The 15966-nt window shown below is 68.3% G+C and overlaps 6 protein-coding genes across 6 annotated transcripts; 3 read left to right on the top strand and 3 right to left on the bottom strand.

Moving 5' to 3' along the window:
- Positions 1 to 1832: 1832 nt before the first annotated feature.
- Positions 1833 to 6140, bottom strand: RHOBADRAFT_33366 (uncharacterized protein; the record flags this gene model as incomplete). The annotated part of the gene is made up of 17 exons (XM_018413106.1): positions 1833 to 1870; positions 1949 to 2377; positions 2459 to 2522; positions 2628 to 3029; positions 3102 to 3239; positions 3319 to 3556; positions 3638 to 3884; positions 3967 to 4061; positions 4134 to 4199; positions 4265 to 4315; positions 4393 to 4566; positions 4646 to 4749; positions 4835 to 4937; positions 5029 to 5245; positions 5326 to 5408; positions 5619 to 5857; positions 5931 to 6140. The coding sequence occupies 17 exons, from the start codon at positions 6138 to 6140 to the stop codon at positions 1863 to 1865; spliced, it is 2868 nt and encodes a 955-aa protein (XP_018274689.1). The 3' UTR covers positions 1833 to 1862.
- Positions 6141 to 6726: 586 nt separating this feature from the next.
- On the bottom strand, positions 6727 to 7788 carry RHOBADRAFT_51085 (uncharacterized protein; the record flags this gene model as incomplete). The annotated part of the gene is made up of 2 exons (XM_018415646.1): positions 6727 to 7581; positions 7649 to 7788. 2 exons carry the CDS (start codon positions 7786 to 7788, stop codon positions 6783 to 6785), a joined length of 939 nt encoding a protein of 312 aa, XP_018274690.1. The 3' UTR covers positions 6727 to 6782.
- Positions 7789 to 8102: 314 nt separating this feature from the next.
- RHOBADRAFT_49210 (uncharacterized protein) lies at positions 8103 to 10937 on the top strand (the record flags this gene model as incomplete). Its single annotated transcript, XM_018415232.1, has 5 exons — positions 8103 to 9370; positions 9445 to 9545; positions 9617 to 9774; positions 9857 to 10240; positions 10325 to 10937. 5 exons carry the CDS (start codon positions 8103 to 8105, stop codon positions 10886 to 10888), a joined length of 2475 nt encoding a protein of 824 aa, XP_018274691.1. The 3' UTR covers positions 10889 to 10937.
- A 139-nt stretch (positions 10938 to 11076) lies between these two features.
- RHOBADRAFT_51087 (uncharacterized protein) lies at positions 11077 to 11544 on the bottom strand (the record flags this gene model as incomplete). Its single annotated transcript, XM_018415647.1, has 1 exon — positions 11077 to 11544. One exon carries the CDS (start codon positions 11542 to 11544, stop codon positions 11077 to 11079), a length of 468 nt encoding a protein of 155 aa, XP_018274692.1.
- A 689-nt stretch (positions 11545 to 12233) lies between these two features.
- Positions 12234 to 13331, top strand: RHOBADRAFT_51088 (uncharacterized protein; the record flags this gene model as incomplete). Its single annotated transcript, XM_018415648.1, has 4 exons — positions 12234 to 12437; positions 12509 to 12567; positions 12656 to 13168; positions 13261 to 13331. Exons 1-4 carry the CDS (start codon positions 12238 to 12240, stop codon positions 13329 to 13331), a joined length of 843 nt encoding a protein of 280 aa, XP_018274693.1. The 5' UTR covers positions 12234 to 12237.
- Positions 13332 to 13585: 254 nt separating this feature from the next.
- RHOBADRAFT_41189 (uncharacterized protein) lies at positions 13586 to 15132 on the top strand (the record flags this gene model as incomplete). The annotated part of the gene is made up of 6 exons (XM_018413830.1): positions 13586 to 13780; positions 13854 to 14330; positions 14403 to 14489; positions 14565 to 14858; positions 14922 to 14976; positions 15044 to 15132. 6 exons carry the CDS (start codon positions 13586 to 13588, stop codon positions 15130 to 15132), a joined length of 1197 nt encoding a protein of 398 aa, XP_018274694.1.
- Positions 15133 to 15966: the final 834 nt, after the last annotated feature.

Genomic DNA, 15966 nt, shown 5'->3' on the forward strand with positions numbered 1-15966 from the left:
GATGCGCTCCCTCGTCCCGCTCGGCAGACGATGCTGGTCCTTCTGCGAGAGGGTGGTCGTACACCGATGTCAGTACATGCATTCTCGAGCGAGAAGAGTCGAGACGAGGCGAGGAGAGGCAAAGAGGGCGACGCACCTTGAAGCGCTCGAGCCCAATCGCCTCCAGCTCACGCTCGATCTCCTCAACCGTGCTGAGCCTCGGCGCACCTCGCGCCTCCTGGTCCTTGAGCCGCTTGGCGTAGGCGATCCCGCAGCCGTTGCACAGGCTGCGCAACCCGGCGGGGCCCCTGCGCCACTCGGGCGTGTCGGTGGCGCCGCAGACGGCGCACATGTCGGGCATGGCCGGCACAACGTGAGGCCCGAGGTTGGCGAGATTGTACTGGGGCGCAGAGGTCGGCGAGACGAGGGGCGTCGTCGACAGGAAGGCGGACGACCGGCGAGTCGAGGCGGACACGTGGCCCTCGTAGACGGCGTCGGCGACGCGAGGAGCGCTCGAGAACGCCCTGGGCGAGGCGGTGTCGCACGACGTGTACTGTCCGAGGGACGAAGAAGGCGAGACGAGAGGGACGAAGGACACAGGGAGGGCTCGAGAAGACGAGGAAGGGTGGGACAGAGAGGAAGGGCGGATCCGGGGCTGAGGCCGACTGGCAGACAGGGCTGATTGACCGCCTGGCTGATGAAGAGGAAGACGATCGCCTTGAGAGAGAATGCCGAACGACTGGTGCGACGCCTGTGACGGGAGAAGGCGAGAGGAGGAGATCCGGATGGACGAGGACAAGGGGGAGGGAGATCGGCTCAAGTCAGTGAGGCGTCGACGGCATGCCTCGCTCAACGTCGTCGACGCTCTTGATTGAGCGGGCTCGACGGGAACGAGGCCATTGTCGACGAGGGAAAGGAGGAAGAGAGGGGACGCACCTTGGGCAGCTGGTAGACGGCGACTGGCGCACTCGTTGACAACGAACGACCTTGCGACGGCATAGTGACGACCTGCGGCGGTATAGCGCCGATCAGGACCTCGCCTCGACCGCCGGACGAGCGGCGACGGCTGGCGTCGTCGAACCCTCCTTCCGGCGCACGGACCCCTTGACCTCCTCCCGCTCTCGCGCCTGGACCGACAAGGTTGCGAGTCGAGGCCCACGCCGACGACGGTAGAGCCGGCGTGACGAGTTGCGAGACGACCCTGGCGGGCGAGGGCGGACGGCGAGAGACCTGGAGCGGCCTCGAGCTGGCCGGCGAAGGAGCGCTGGACATGGTGGCGCTGTCGAGAAGAGCGACGGCTCGCAGTTCGACTGCGTCAAGCTCTTCTGCGTGGCTGCGAGTCATCAGTTGTCTGCTGGAAAGAGCGAGACGCTCGCCGCGTATCAGGAGGAAAGGCCGTCGCAAGGGCGAGGAGAGGGAGGAGGAGGCGAGGACGCACAGGCGGTAGAACCAGTCCGACCAAGATCGCGGCTTGCTCGAGGTCGTGCGCAGAGACTGGCAAGAAGCGAGCGGGAGAGCGCGAGGAGGAGCAAGAGGCGAGCGTCGAGCATCAAACCGTGGAAAAGCGGAGCCCGGCGGGACGGACGAGATGCGCGGACAGGAGCGTCGCGGCGACGGCGTCCGAGATCGTCTCAGGAGACACTAGCGACCCGGAGCCGGCCGGGAAGTGCGACAGCGAGAGCGTCGCAGAAGCTGAAGCCGCCCTCGCCTCCTCCCTCGCGCGCGAGGCTCACTGCCGCCATTTGCTCCCGCCTGCCCCTCACCTTCGACACGCTTCGAGAGACAGAACGAGTGAGCCCTCGTCAAAGGAGGACGAGCGGCCGCCGGGCTTTCCGCGGACCTTCTCGAGGACGAACGGCGCACAAACCGCTTGTTGCAGGTTCTCAAAGAGCTGCGCGAGGGGTCAAACAAGTGTCAGGGCGGCGAGAGAGAGAGAGAGAGAGATGAAGGAAGGAGAGAGTGGACGCACCGTCTCCCGCATGAGCATCGTCGTCCTCGAGCATGGCGTCCACCGCCCCGAGCAACTCGCCCTCGCCGCCGTACTCCTCGCCGCCGTCGCCCTCGGTCGCCTCGTCCACCGCAAACTGCGGCCGCTGCATCGCCGCCTGGGCGAGCGCCTGCACGTCAATGTCGCCTGCGGCCGTCGAGCTGCGCGCGTCCGACCACGGGTTGTCCTCCGCCGGCGCGTACGACGCCGTCGAGCTCGAGCTCGGGTACGCCGGCATGCGCATGGCGGCTGCCGAGAGCGGGTTGATCGGCTCGGCGGCGGCGAGGGACGAGGTGGTACCGGAAGTCGCAGGAGGAGGCTTGGCGCGCGAGGTCGAGGTCGAGAAGAGCGAGTCGCGCGCAGTCGGCTCGATGGCGGCGGCGGCGGCATCGAGCTTGCCGATACTCGGACCTGCAGACGTATTATCCGTCAGGTCCGTGTCGCAGGAGGAGGAGGCGTCGAAAGAGAGAGAGAGAAGCGACGAGGACGCACGCTGTTCCACCGTCTGGATGTCGAGGCGCTTGCCGACCTCGTCGGCGAGCCGGTTGAAGCGCTCCTGCGAGACGAAAGGGTGATGTGAGTCTACATCCTTTCGGCAAAGGAAGAAGGAAGAGCGACACGCTCTGCCGCCTTCCAGAGGCCGAGGACGAGGCGGACGCACCTTGTTCTCGTCCGTCACGACGGCGCTCACGATGCCCCTCAGCCACCCGCCGGCGATCGTCTGCGGCTTGGGCTTCTCCTCGGGGACGAGGACCTCGAGGCGCCAGCTCTTGGTCAGGTCCGAGTCGAAAAAGTCCTCGAGGAGCGCGTCGGCGAGGATGCACATGCGGAACGTCGCGAGCGACAGGAAGGGGCGGTGCTCCTCGTCGACGGCGGTGGCGGCGGTCGAGGCGTCGGTCGAGGTGGAAGAGCCGAGTGCAGGTGACGAGGAGGAGGAAGAAGAGGTAGGCGGAGGAAGGGAGGACGGGTCGGGCTTGGTGCTCTCGGCGAACTCGAACAGGTTCTGGAGGAGGTTCGACACCGAGCCGAGGTAGCGGTCGCCGGGCTCGTTGCGGAAAATGTACTGTGCGCGACGAGGGACGAGTCAGTGCTGCGCCGAGTCGAGGCGCCGAGAGGAGGAAGAAAGGGGACGCACGAGGAGCGCCTCGGACACCTGCAGGATCTCGTCCTTGGTGAGGTACCCGTCGCCGTCCGAGTCGTAGATGGCGAACACCCACGCGACGTTCTGCATGAGGTCGTTGAAGAGGACGCCGTCGAGCCCGTGGACGATGTTCTGCGTCCGCCAACAAGGTGTCAGGAGCGCGCTCACGAGAGCGAGACGTGCCGCAACGGCCGTGAAAGTTGGGACGCACCTGGAACGAGAGCGCTCCTTTGCCCTCGACGTCCCACTTGGCAAAGACGCGGTCGATGACGGCGTGCTCGACCGGGACCCGCTCGACGTGCGCGATGAGGCCGTTGCGCACCACCTTCTCGTCCCTCGCCCACGTCGCCACGTCGCCCATGAAGCCGCCGAACGCCTGGCGGTCGATGCGGTCCTCGGGCCGAGGGTCTTCGCGCGGCGGCCGCCCGTCGGCGTCGAGCGTCAAGAGGCTCGGGTCCGAGGCGCGCGACGAGAGCGACGTCGGCGACGGCGCGTTGAGCGTGTTAACCGACGAGGCCCGGCTGCGCGACGTCGACCTCGCGGCAGCGATGGCGGCTTCTCGCTCGGCGTCCTTCATGCGCAGGACGGCGAGCTGAAAGTGGTCGTACGCGAGGCCGAGCTGCGCCTTGTCGAGCCGGCCGGTCGACGACAGGTTGCGGATGGCGGTGCGCTTGGCGAACGTCTCGATCGAGACGAGCACCTCGGAGCGGAAGCGCTTGCGCTCCGAGGCGATCGTGTCGTCCGTGATGACCGAGAACTCGCGAAAGGCGACGACGACTGCGGGACGACGAGCCCCCTGTGTCAGTCTGCTGCCTCTTGTGCACGAGGAGAATGTCGAGAGGGGGAAAGAGAGGCGCACAGAGCTCCTGGAACTTGGTGATCTGCCGCGTCTTGGGGTCGTGCGCGTTCGGGTGCGCCGAATCGCCGAGCGTGGCAAAGTACGCCTTGAGGACGCTGTGAGAGGTGGGCAGGGACGAAGGTGAGCTGTGTCGGGTGACGAGGGAGTAAAGAGAAGGGCAGACGCACTTGATGAAGGCGCCGTCGTCGGTCGTCTCGAGCAGCTCGGGGCTGTTGAGCTTGAGGATGGCGAGCCTGCGCGGTCGAGAGGCGAGTCAGTACCTCGCGATAGGGACGAGGGACGCAGAGAGGCGACGCACCCGACCTGGAAGAGCACCTTTGGGCCCATGAGGAAGAAGCAGTCGATGATCCTGCGCGCGCTCGCACCCCTTCGTCAGTACCGCGACGAGATCCTCGAGGTCGCGCACAGGCGAGAGGAGGGACGCACCTGAACGCAAAGACCATGGGCATGCTCGAGATGTACAGCGACAGGAACCAGGGCAAGCTCGCGACGCTGAGCTGGATGTCGTTGGCGGCAAAGTGGTCGTGGAGGAACGGGAGGCACCGCTGGACGAGGTGCTCGAACACGCGCTGATCGAGGACGGTGCCGTACATCGACGGGCTGCATGCGGGTGCGAGAGCGAGGGGAACAAGTCAGATCGAGAGAACGGGGCGACCGAGGAGAGGACGACGCGGCGCACCTGTAGTAACCAGGCAGGAGCCGGTCGCACAGGACCGTGAGGCACCAGAAGCACTGCTCCTCGGACATGTAGATGAGGAAAGACGCCGTGACGAGGTTCATGGCCTGCGAGAGGGCGAGAGACGAGGGTCAGGGACTGCTCGACAGGACGAGAGAGGAAGAGCGGCGCGAAGAGAGAGCTTGGGCGCACCTGGCAGTAGCCGAGTGCAGGGTTGCTCCACGAGTAGGCCGTCAAGACGCGCCGCATCGTGTCGATGCCCTTCTCGTCCTGGTAGGCCGGGTACTCGGGAAGGCTGAGAAGGGGTTCGAGTCAGTCCTCGTCGGCGTCGGCGTCGCAGAGGCGGAAGAGGAGGTGAAGGAGGGAGAGAGAATGCGTGGACGCACGAGCGGTGTAAGTCCTTCTCGATGTCGTCGGTGCTTGACGACCTCCTCCCCTCGTGGTCGCGCAGGATCTGAGCGTAACGACCCGGGTTGCCGAGCCGCAGGAACATGCTGCCGCACGTGAGCTCCCAGATCTCGCCTCGGAGGCGGTTGGGCAGGCCGACGAGGACGAGGCGCGTGAAGGACGGGTACCGGATCAAGGTCAGGTTGCGGCCGTACTCTGCGGCGAGTCCGGCGAGGTCAGTGCACATTCCAGACCGCCTCTCGAGGCGAGTGAGAAAATGAGAGAAGGTGACGCACGGGTGAGGAAGGAGCGCCAGAGCTTCATCTTGCTCCGCTCGCGCAGCTTGCGCGGGTCGCCAGGGAACTTGAAGATCATGCCGCTGCGGGTCGAGTCGTCGCCGAGTCAGTCCTCATGCCTCGGCGCCATGCCCTTGGACGAGCCTCGAGGGACGAGGTAGAGAGAAGGAGGGACGCACAGGCCTGCGTGGAATTTGCCGCCCTCGGTCCCCCACTCGGTCGTCCACGGCTCGTGCGACGTGTCGACCTCCTTGCCCTTGCCCTTGTTGTCGGCCGTCGCGCTCTCGTCGAACGAGATGAGCTCGCCAACAGGTGCCACGCCGGGCGTCGTCGCCGGCGTCGTCGCGTCGCCGTCCCGGTCGCGGTCGCGCTCGCGGTCGAGGTTGCGGTCGGGCGACAGGAACCACTCGGAGAAGAAGGTCTGCGCGAACGGCTTGAGCGCCTTCATGAGGGGCAGCGAGGCCTTGAGGCGCACGCGTAACTGGGCGCAGAACTGGTCGTTGGTCGGCCGGAGCGAGTTGAGCTGGAGGATCTGTGTGCGCCGGCCCTCTCGCGTCGTCAGTCGGCCATCGCTTGCGAGGTGTGAGGGAGGGATAGGGACGCACGATGCGGAGGCCGTGGAAGAGCGTCAGGCCGAGCGCGAACGCGCCTGGCGCGGTCCCCTCTTGACCTGGGGCGAGCTTCTCGACCCGGCGGATGGTCGCGAGCGGCAACGTGAGGCGGCATGATCGGCGGTCGAGGGACGTGAAAGTGAGGAACGAGGTCGAGAGGTAGAGCTTGCCCGTCTGTCGAGGGGAACCGGTCAGTCGCTCCATCAAGGTGTCGGCGGGAAAGGGAACGAGAGGAGGGACGCACGTAGGCATCCTCGCTACCGGCCATGGCGAGGACCGCGTGCACCTCGCCGATCGGTTCCTCGTCATCTGGCAGGCCGAACGCCTCGCGGAAGAGATCCTGCGGGCGAGGAGAGGACGGCCGAGTGAGTTGGGCTGGGCGCGGGAAGTCGACGCTCGAGAGAGGCGAGGGGAGAACGCACCTCCTTGGTCGGGTCCCGCCAGTATGCCCTGGCCTGGTGACGTCGCAGGCTCGTCATGGCGACCCGTGTTGAGCGAGAGGAGCGGGCGATGAGATGAGAAGGGTCGACGAGGTGGGGGTGCTTGAGGAGCGAGGCGACGGCGCGGCGACGAGGCGAGTCTGGTCGGGCTAGCTCTGATACGGTGGTCGCGTGCGCTGCGCGAGTCGAACGGCGCCGTGGTGCTGAGCTGTCGGCGAGCGAGCGGGTCGTGGTCGGGTTCGTCTTCTGACTCTCTCGCAGCGCAGCCGTAAAGGTCTCGCTCGCTCGGCCCTCGCTTGCAGGACACGACTCTCTGTGCGCTCTACAAGAGAGCGACCGCAGAACGCAGTGGGGGAGAATGCGGCGATACACTGCGGGCCGCCCTCCTCGGCCGGTCGACGCTCCTCTACTCGCCCTTGACCGGCACGTCCTTGGCCGTGACGTCCGTCTCACCCTGCTCCTGCGCCTCCTTGAGCTCCTTGGCCGCCTCGACGACCGGCGACGGCTCCTCCCCTGCCGCGCTCGCACCCTCGACCTCGCCCTCGCCCTCGCCGCTCGCCGCCTCGGCGTCGTCGATGTCGGCGCGCAGCTCGTCCTCGAGCTCCTTGGCAACGCGCTCGATCTGGGCCGCGTCCCCCTCGGCGCCGAGCTCGCCCGCGGCGGCCGCGTTCTGCTGCGCGAGCGCGTGCGCCTCGGCCTCCTTCTCCGAGACGAGGTCCTTGCCCCACCCGACCTCGCGGTAGGTAAACACCTGCGCCTTCATGCCGACGCCGCCGAGCGCCTCCTTGCGCAGGTAGGCGAGCCACGCCTGGACGACGGCGTCGTTGCCGTCCCACACCTTGATGCAGCGCTTGTGCTCCTTGCGCCAAAAGTTCTGCTGCGACTTCTTGTGCGCGAACGGCGAGCGCGGGACCGTGTACAGGCTCGTGCGGGTCGGGAGCGCGACGGCGCCCGAGGTCGGGAGGCCGAGCGCGCGGGCGGCGCGCAAGGCGAACTGGGTGAAGAACTGGAGGTCGGGCACCGAGTCGGTGTAGGAGCGCAGGTGGAGGGTCGCGACGTGGACGCCGTGCGTCTGCGGGAGCGGCACGTGGTGGCCAAAGACGGGCGACGGGTCGGTGCCGGTCGGGGTCGAGAGGGCGGAGGAGGAGGCGGAGGGGGACGAGGTCGAGGGAGGAGAGGGGCCGCGAGAGGGCTGCGAGGCGACTCTGTGTCGGGTGCAGAGAGGTCAGCGTGACTTTTCCAGGGCTGGCAGAGGCTGGGAGAGGGACGTACGGTGCAGGCGAGGTGCGCGATGAGGACCGGGGCGGAGGAGGAGCGCTCGACGTGCTCGCGGCTGGCTGGGCGGCAGTCGACGCTGCTCGGAGTGACCTTTGCGGGAGCGCGATGCGTGCTGCTGCCTGGCGAAGGCTCATCGTGGGCAAGCGGTGGTGGTGGACGGACCGAGGCGATTCTGGCCTTGCCTCTGCGCCTCGTCCAATACGGCCGGCCTTGCTTTCGCCCCGCCTATTCGCCCAATACAAACTCGCGCCCTATTCTCGCCTTAGCCACGGCCCTCGACCTCCGGACCTCCCCACTCTCGCCTCGCTCCCTCGTCGACCACACCTCGCCCGACCTCTCTGTGGCCTCGTCGACGTCGACACACACGCCACACCTCGACCTCACGCCGCACAGCCCACACCACCAGCCGCCCTCGACCACACCGACCCTTGTTTCCCCTCGCTCAACAATGCCCCCGACCGCCCTCAGCGGCTCGACCCAGCACTACCGCGCGTACGGCAAGCGCAAGACCAACGTCATCAACCGCCGTCAGCCCCTCGGCGCGTGGAACGCGAGCCCAGTCGCTGCGCCCGCGGCCGACGGCACCACCTCCTCGAGCGACGACTCGGAGACGACGACCGACGACAGCTCGAGCGACGACGACGACGAGCCCAGGGTCACGCTCGCCACCCGTACCGAGGCTGCACCCTGTCGGCGCAAACCGGCCAAGCAGCCCGCTTTCGCCGTCGTCGTCGAGTCGCGCCGGTCCTCGAGCACGCGACCTCCTCCCGGCGCGCGCACCACGGCCAGCACGAGCGCGAGCAAGGAGAACGGCCCTGCAGCTGTTTGGACGAGCTCGGTGTCGGGCAAGGTCCAGGGTAAGGCCGTCGAGCTGGTCAAGGGCGGCGCGACGAGCGGCGACGAGGCGGCGAGGCGCAGCCCGCTCGGCGGCGCCAGCAGCAGCAGCAGCAGTCGGCGTCGGCCCGCGCAGAGCGGCAAGAAGGCGGTGTACGGCGCGCGGCGGGCGAGGGCGACGGTCGTCTTGAGCAGCGGCTCGTCGTCCGAGGAGGAGGAGCGGCTCCCGACGCCGCCGGGTGTGCGGCGCACGCCCGTCGTCGTCCAGAGCAGCGGGTCGGCCACGTCGTCGCCGCTCACCTCGCTCCAGGCGACGCCCCAGGCCGTCGTCGTCTTGTCGGACGAGGAGAGCGAGGGCGAGGACGAGCTCGTCGACGACCGTGCGGCGCTCGTGCTCGAGGACGAGGCGTCCTCGTTGAGCGTCGCCGAGTCGAGCGACGCAAACGACCTTGTCGTCGTCGACTCGGCGTCGTCTCGCGCCGCGCCCAGGTCGGCCGGCCGCTTCCCTCCCCAGCTCGCCTCCCTCCGATCCTCCCTCCTCTCCCCCAACCTCTTCTCCTTCTCGTCCTTCGTCGCCTCTCCTCCTGCACCCTTCTCCGCCACCCGACCCGCTACCGCCGCACCCTGGCGCAAGATCGGCGAGGCGTCCTACTCGGAGGTGTTCGCCACGACCGACGACGCCGGGCGCGACATGGTCGTCAAGATCATCCCTGTCGCGGCGCCGAGCCGCAGCCGCACGGGCACCCGAGGCGGCAGCGCGCTGAGGAGCGACGTCCCGCTGCCGTTCGTCAGCTCGTGCGACGCGGTGCGGCGCGAGATCGAGGTGAGCGGCGTGCTCGGCGGGCGGGAGGGCGGCATCGACGGGTTCGTGCGCTTCAGAGGGTGCGTCGCTCTGTTCCTCTGCATCCTCGATGTCCTCAGTATCGTCGCACTCACTCGACCCATGGCGACCGCAGGGCTTTCCTCGTCCAGGGCTCGTACCCCGACGAGCTCCTCTCGGCGTGGGACGACTTCAAGCGCGCTCAAGGGCCCGCCTGCGACGAGCAGGTCCGACCCGGTGCGTCTCTCTCACTCTTTCCTTCGGCTCTACTCGATCCGTCGCCCTGACCATTCCTCGCCCCGCCGCAGACGTCCTTCCCGAGACGCAGCTCTTTGCGCTCCTCCTCCTCGACAATGCGGGCAGTGCGCTCGAGACGTTCAAGCTCAAGAGCTGGGTCGAAGCGGCAGGTGTGCTCGGGCAGGTCGTCGAGGCGCTCGGCAAGGCAGAGGAGGAATGCGGGTTCGAGGTGCGCCCCTCGCAGCCTTTCTCTCGATCGGTGCCGTCCTTCTGTCGACGTACTGACCCTCTTCCGCCTCGGGGCCGCACAGCATCGCGACCTTCACTGGGGCAACATCCTCCTGCAGAGCGTCGCAGCACGTCGCGCACCGGCCTCCTCTCTCTCGCACCGCCTCGCCTCCCTCTCGCTGGGCCAACCCTCCTCGCCTGCCCTCTCCCCGCTCGCCCTCCTCGACCCTACCTCCTGCGGCGTGCGCGCGACCCTGATCGATTTTACCCTCTCGCGCTGCTGCGTCTCGACCTCGGCCGACGCCGACCAGGTCGTGTTCGACCCGTTCGAGGACGACGACCTGTTCGAGGGCGAGGGCGAGTACCAGTTCGAGGTGTACCGGCGCATGAGGGCGCTCGTCGAGCGTGCGCAGGGTGAGCAGGGCGACAAGGCGTGGCGGGCGAGCGAGCCGAGGACGAACGTGCTCGTGCGTCCCTCTTCCTCTCTTATCGTTCTCTCTCGGCATGAGCGACTCGACTCACGACACGGCGCCCTTTCCTCGACCTCGCAGTGGCTGCACTACCTCGTCGACAAGCTCCTCCACTCGTCCCGCCTCCGCCTTCCTCCTCCACCTCCCCCTTCCCCCTCTTCCGCCACCCCGAGCTCGCCCCACCGCCAGTCCGGCCCCGCCGCCTCGCCCCGCCGCGCCCCACTCGCCCACCGCCCCGTCACGCGCCGCACCTCGACCGCGTTCGCCCCGTCCTTGTCCTCGCCCGCGCGCGCTCGCGCCCGCGCCAGCGTCGGCGGCGGCGTGGGCCGTCCCGCCGCGTTCGGCTCGCCGCTCAAGCCTCGCGCACGCACGCTCCCGACGCCTACAACGGCGAGCGCGCGAGCTGCGGCGGCGACTGAGGCGCGCGAGCGGGCGGCGCACGACGCGCTCGTGAGGGCCGAGCGGGCGCTCGAGGCGGCGGTCGAGGGGTGGGGGCTTGGGAGCGGGACGGGGACGGGCGGGCGAGGTGCGGCAAAGGGGAGGGGCAGGGCGAGGAAGGTCGTCAAGGTTCCGGCGGGGCGCGACGCTGGGCTGGCGTTCGCGAGCGCGGGCGAGTTTGCGAGGTGGTGGTTCGGCGGGTTCTGAGTACAGCGGTAGCGAGGAGGGATACCCTGCATCGTTGAGATACGTCGAGCAGCTTTCTCTTTTTCTCGAGCGGGGCCGAGCGAGCCACGGAAGAGCCGCTCTGCACGAGAAGAGAGGAAAGGGCCGGGAAAGAAAGTCTAGTGCTGGTTACAGGTCCCGCTGCGCGCTCGCCTCGCCTGCCCCGTCCCTCAGCCCACGCGCGCAATGACCTCGCCGCCGAGTCCCCTGCGGACGGCCTCGCGCCCCTCGACGTAGCCCTCGTTGCTCGCGATGAGGGCCACCTCGCCGAGGCCGAGGCCGGGGACGAACTTGACGCGGCTGCCCTTGACGAACCGGCGCACCTCGTCCGAGTCCATGAAGACGCGCCGACTCGGGTGGCTCACGAGGCGCATCTTGTCGAGGACGGGGCGGTCGTTGCGGTACTTGAGTTCGGCCCACACGCGGCGGTCGCTCAGGCGCGCGGTCGCGAACGAGGCCGGGTTCGGGGGCACGGCGGCCGAGGTCGAGGTCGAGCCGTACGAGACGGCCGAGACGAAGCCGTGCGAGAGGAGGAGCGACAGGAGCGACAGGTGCTGCTTGGTCGGCGCGAGGGGCACCCAGCGGTGCCGTGCGAGCGACGCGTTGGTGAGGCGGGCGCAGAGCTCGTGCGGGAGCATGGTGGTGTCGACTTGTGCGGGTCTTGGCCTCGCTCGGAGGAGAGGGCGAGGTGGAGGGAGGTCGGAAGGCGAGAGGGAGATGAAGGAGGAGAGCTGCGATGGCAAAAGGGCGGGTCAGCTCCGGGCAAGCGGGCAGGGGCTCGAGGCAGCGGCAAGAGACTCACTGGGTGTGCTCGTGGCTGTCTCGAGGCTGCCGGTGGTGCGAGTGCGGTGCGGTGGAGAGCAAGTCGAGCGGTCTCTTCTGTTCCGACTCTTTGCTCCACCGCATCCGCTTGTGCTCGATCCAAGCCGGTCAGAGAGACCGTCAGCCACATCCAGCAACCCTACACGCTCCACCTGCGCCGCAATCACCTCGCCTCGACGTGTCCTCGCACCCGTCCTCCTCCTCATCTCTCATCACCAACCGACAACCTCCGGCGACCCGTGACAGCACTTGAAGGCGCACACGCTCGACCAAGACCTACGTCAACCTGTACTAGCCGCGGTGCGTCCCCTCCTTCACCTCTCGCGGCGACTCGGCCTCGTGGCTGCCTCGCGCAGCTCCCCTCGGCGGAGCTGGTGCAGGCAGCCTCGAGTCTCGGCGTGACACGGTCGGAGAAAGGCAACGCGCTGACTCACACAGTGTACTCCCGCAGCTCGCCGCCGACACCCTCCTTCCGCCTGCCCCTCGCTTCACTCGCCCCTCTCCTCGTCATGTCGGCCCAGAAGCGCGTCCGCGGCGTCACCGTCGCCCGCTCCATCATCTACGGCAACTCGACCGTCCTCCTCACCGAGGAGGAGCGCGCCGGCACCGACCACACGCACCGCTGGACCGTCGGCGTCCGCAGCGCCGCGGCGCCCGCCTTCCCGAACCCGCACCCGTCGCAGCAGATTGGCGGCGCAGACGACCTCAGGTGCGTCCTGTACTCTACCTCGACGTCCGTCGAGCGACACTGACTGACTCTTGCCCTCCTCCTCGCGACAGCTACATGATCAAGAAGGTGACGTTCAAGCTCTACGAGACGTACAAGAACCCGTTGCGCTGTGCGTCCCCTCTCCTTCCTCCTTTCCTGTCGATTCGTAGCTCTCGAACCGGACGAGCAGACCATCTGACCCTCGCATGACCCTGCAGCGATCGAGCAGCCGCCGTTCGAGGTGACCGAGACGGGCTGGGGCGAGTTCGACATCATCATCAAGATCTTCTTCGTGCCCGAGGCCAATGAGAAGCCGCTCACGTTCAGCCACCACCTCAAGCTTCACCCGTGGCCGGTCGACCCGATCCTGTACGCCCAGCCGACCGCGACCGGCGAGCCGGGCATGCCCGTCCCCGCCGAGGGCGAGGCGCCCCTCCCCGCGCCCGTCCTGAGTCCCGTCCACTCGTGGCAGTACGAGGAGCTCGTCTTTACCGAGCCGACCGAGTCGTTCTACGCGACCCTGCTCGAGCACGCGCCGACGCCGCTCCCGCCGACCAACCGCCACGCGCGCCTCCTCACGCACCCGTTGAGCGCAGGCGGCAACATTGGCGAGTTCTCGCTCGAGATGGAGACGGACGAGGGCAAGCGCATCGACAAGGCGAGGGACAAGACGGTCGAGCAGATCGAGGAGATGCGGCGGCAGCTCGTCGCATTCGAGCAGGAGCTCGGAGGTGCGTCGGCTCGTTTCCCTCGTCATCTCTCGCCGAGTGCGCTCTCTCGAGTGGACCCTGTGACTGATCGTCGAGTATGTTCGCGTACGCAGGCCTCAAGCGCGAGGTGGACGAGCTGCAGACGGCGCAGAGCACGCCTGCCCCTTCGGCCATGGCGAATTGACCTCGGTCGTCTCGCCGCGCGTCGCCTCGTCGTCCCACCACCTTGTTGTAGTACCGCACCCTTCCCCTTGCATCTCTAGTTGGTTCTCTCGTCGAGCAGGCGGCGTTTCTCGAGCGCGCGCGAGCCTCTCTTAGCACGGACAGGAGCTCGTCCGCTTGGTCCGCGGACGCTCCGGCGCGTCGGCGAGCTCTTCTTGCCTCCTCTCGTCCGTGTTGCTCCTTCTCCCGCTCCCTCTCGACTCGTCCTCGACGGCCATGGCCGACACGCACTCGCCGCTCGTCCTGCCTGCGCCTCCACCGCCGCCGCCGCCGGCCGCCGTCGTCGCCGACCACGGTCGCCCGGCGTCCATCGCCTCGGACGGGTCAGCGCAGACCCTCCGCCCGAATGCTGCTGCCGTCGAGCATGCGGCCGAGCTCAAGGAGGTCAACGTCGACGACCTGACGCGCGAGGTGCGTCCCCTCTCACCTTCTCGCCCTCGCTCTCCTCGCCTCGCCGCTGACCAGCTCGCCCCGGTCCGCGCAGATCTCCGACCTCTCTACCCTCGTCACGTCCCTCTCGAGCGACCTGTCGACCCTCCTCACCCAGCGCGACAGCCTCATCGCCTCGAGCCCGCTCGCGACGCCGACGCACCTCGCCGCCCTGCGCACGTCGACCACCTCGCTCGGCGACGCGCTCGTCGCCGTCCTCCCCTCGGCCCTGCACAGCACGTCGCTGCGCCTCGCGCGCCTCGAAGCCCTCGCGCAGCAGGGCGCCGTCGCCGCGCTCGACGCCGAGCTGCGCACGCTCCGCGAGGGCTTGCTCACGGCGCAGGGGGACGCGGGCCGGATCGAGAAGGACGTGAGGGCGGCGGCGTGGGACGAGGTGGACGCGAGGGAGAGCGCCAAGCGGCGCCTCGAGGAGAGGGTGAGGGCGGAGAATGCCGGGTTGGGCGAGGAGCAGGTGCTCGAGGCGGTGAGGAGCGCTTTCGTCGAGGCGCAGAAGAGGGTGGCTCGGCTAGATGTGCGTCCCGTCTACCTCTCTCTTCCTCTCTCACAGACAGAGCACTGAACCAAGCGGATGCCGTGCCCGCAGGTCCTGAGCTACGCAGGGTGGGTCGCGCTCGAGAACCCGGCGACCGAGTTGGCGCAGCTTCTCGACGAAGCGGGCGACGCTCGCTCGGTGCGTCCTCACTCTCGCTCCGTCTCTCTTGCTGCTCTCGAGCTGCACGAGCGACTAACGAGCAAGTTGTCGCAGCTCGCGCGCACGGACACGCGCTTCTCGGCTGCGACGACGCTCGTCGACCCGTTCGCCGACCCAGGCGGTGCGACCGGCGACGGCTACGGCTACGACAAGCCGGAGAACGAGCACGACCTCGGCCTTGGCGGCGAGGACGGCGAGCGGCAGCCGCTGGCGAGAATGGCGACGAGCTCGACGGGCGGTCCGAGCGGGCGAGGGGACGAGGAGGCGCTCGTCGGCGGTGCGAGCGGCGGCAGGCAGAGAAAGTTTGGCCGGTGGATGATGCTGCAGATGCACTGGAGGGACTACCTTGTGCGTCCTCCTTCCCCTCGCTCGTCCACCGTCGGCGCCGACTGACCTCGTCACGACGCGCAGCTTCGCCTCGGCCTCCTCTTCTGCTCGGTCGGGCTCGTCGTCGGCGTCGTCGTCTGTGCGTGTCTCCTCTCTCTCGTCGTCGGGTCGCAGCGACGACGACTCACGCACGTCTCGCGTCGCAGACCAGTCGATCGCGCAGCAGCGGCAGAACGAGGAGGCCCTGTCGTCCCTCTCGTCAGATCCTTCCCTCCCTGCCGCCACCTCGTCGTGACCTTTGTATCCCTCCTTCTCTCGTACGTGTGCAACGCCGTCGACTCTCGTGCTCTGTTCTCGACGCAGCGAGAGAGGCCGGACTTGATTTCAAACGACGAGGCCTGATCGCCACGAGTCTCATCTCCGGCCGGTCGAGCTCCTCCAGCCTCTCGCAACTCTCCTTCGAGCTTTAAGCGTGCGATGGAGGGATGTCGCCCCAGCGTGAGCCGGCCGCTCGATGGTGGCGTTCACGGGGGCGAGAGAGCTCGTTTCATTCTGCACCGCTCCACAAGCAAGAGGCCGCCTCACCGAGCGGCCATCGCTCGAGCAAGGCAGAGCTGTCGACGGGCGTCCGGCGAGAGTCGGGGAGCTGCGAAAGCGAGCCGAGCGGACAAAGGGACCGAGCGGCAGAAGGTTGGTCGCGCGCGCGCGCGAGCCTCGCCCGCTCGTCCGCGCCTGCTGCGACGCGCCGCCAGCCTTGCGCTCGGCTTCGGACAGGGGTTTTGCGGGGCGGACAGTTTCTGTTGCGGAGCCGGCCGGTGAGAAGGGGAGGGGTCGACGACGAGGAGGGGAGGCGAGCGGCTCGCGAGAGAGAAAGGACGAGGGCGAGGGGAGCGCGGTACTTTACGAGGGGCGGCTTACTTGAGGAAAGCGCACGGCTCGAAAGCGGCAAAGGAAGCGCCCGCGGGCAACGGTGAGACTTGGGTTAGCGCGAAGAGCAGGCTGGCTCGCCTCGCTCACCGCCCCGCCCGTCCGCGCCCGCCTGCTGGGCAGCTACCGCCACCGTCCAGTGCACCCGTCCGACCGGCGCATCCGGCCCAGGCGCGCCAGCCGAGCGAGAGACGCTCGCTCC

The sequence above is a fragment of the Rhodotorula graminis genome (genome assembly GCF_001329695.1).
Source record: "Rhodotorula graminis WP1 unplaced genomic scaffold RHOBAscaffold_1, whole genome shotgun sequence".
NCBI lineage: Eukaryota > Fungi > Basidiomycota > Microbotryomycetes > Sporidiobolales > Sporidiobolaceae > Rhodotorula > Rhodotorula graminis.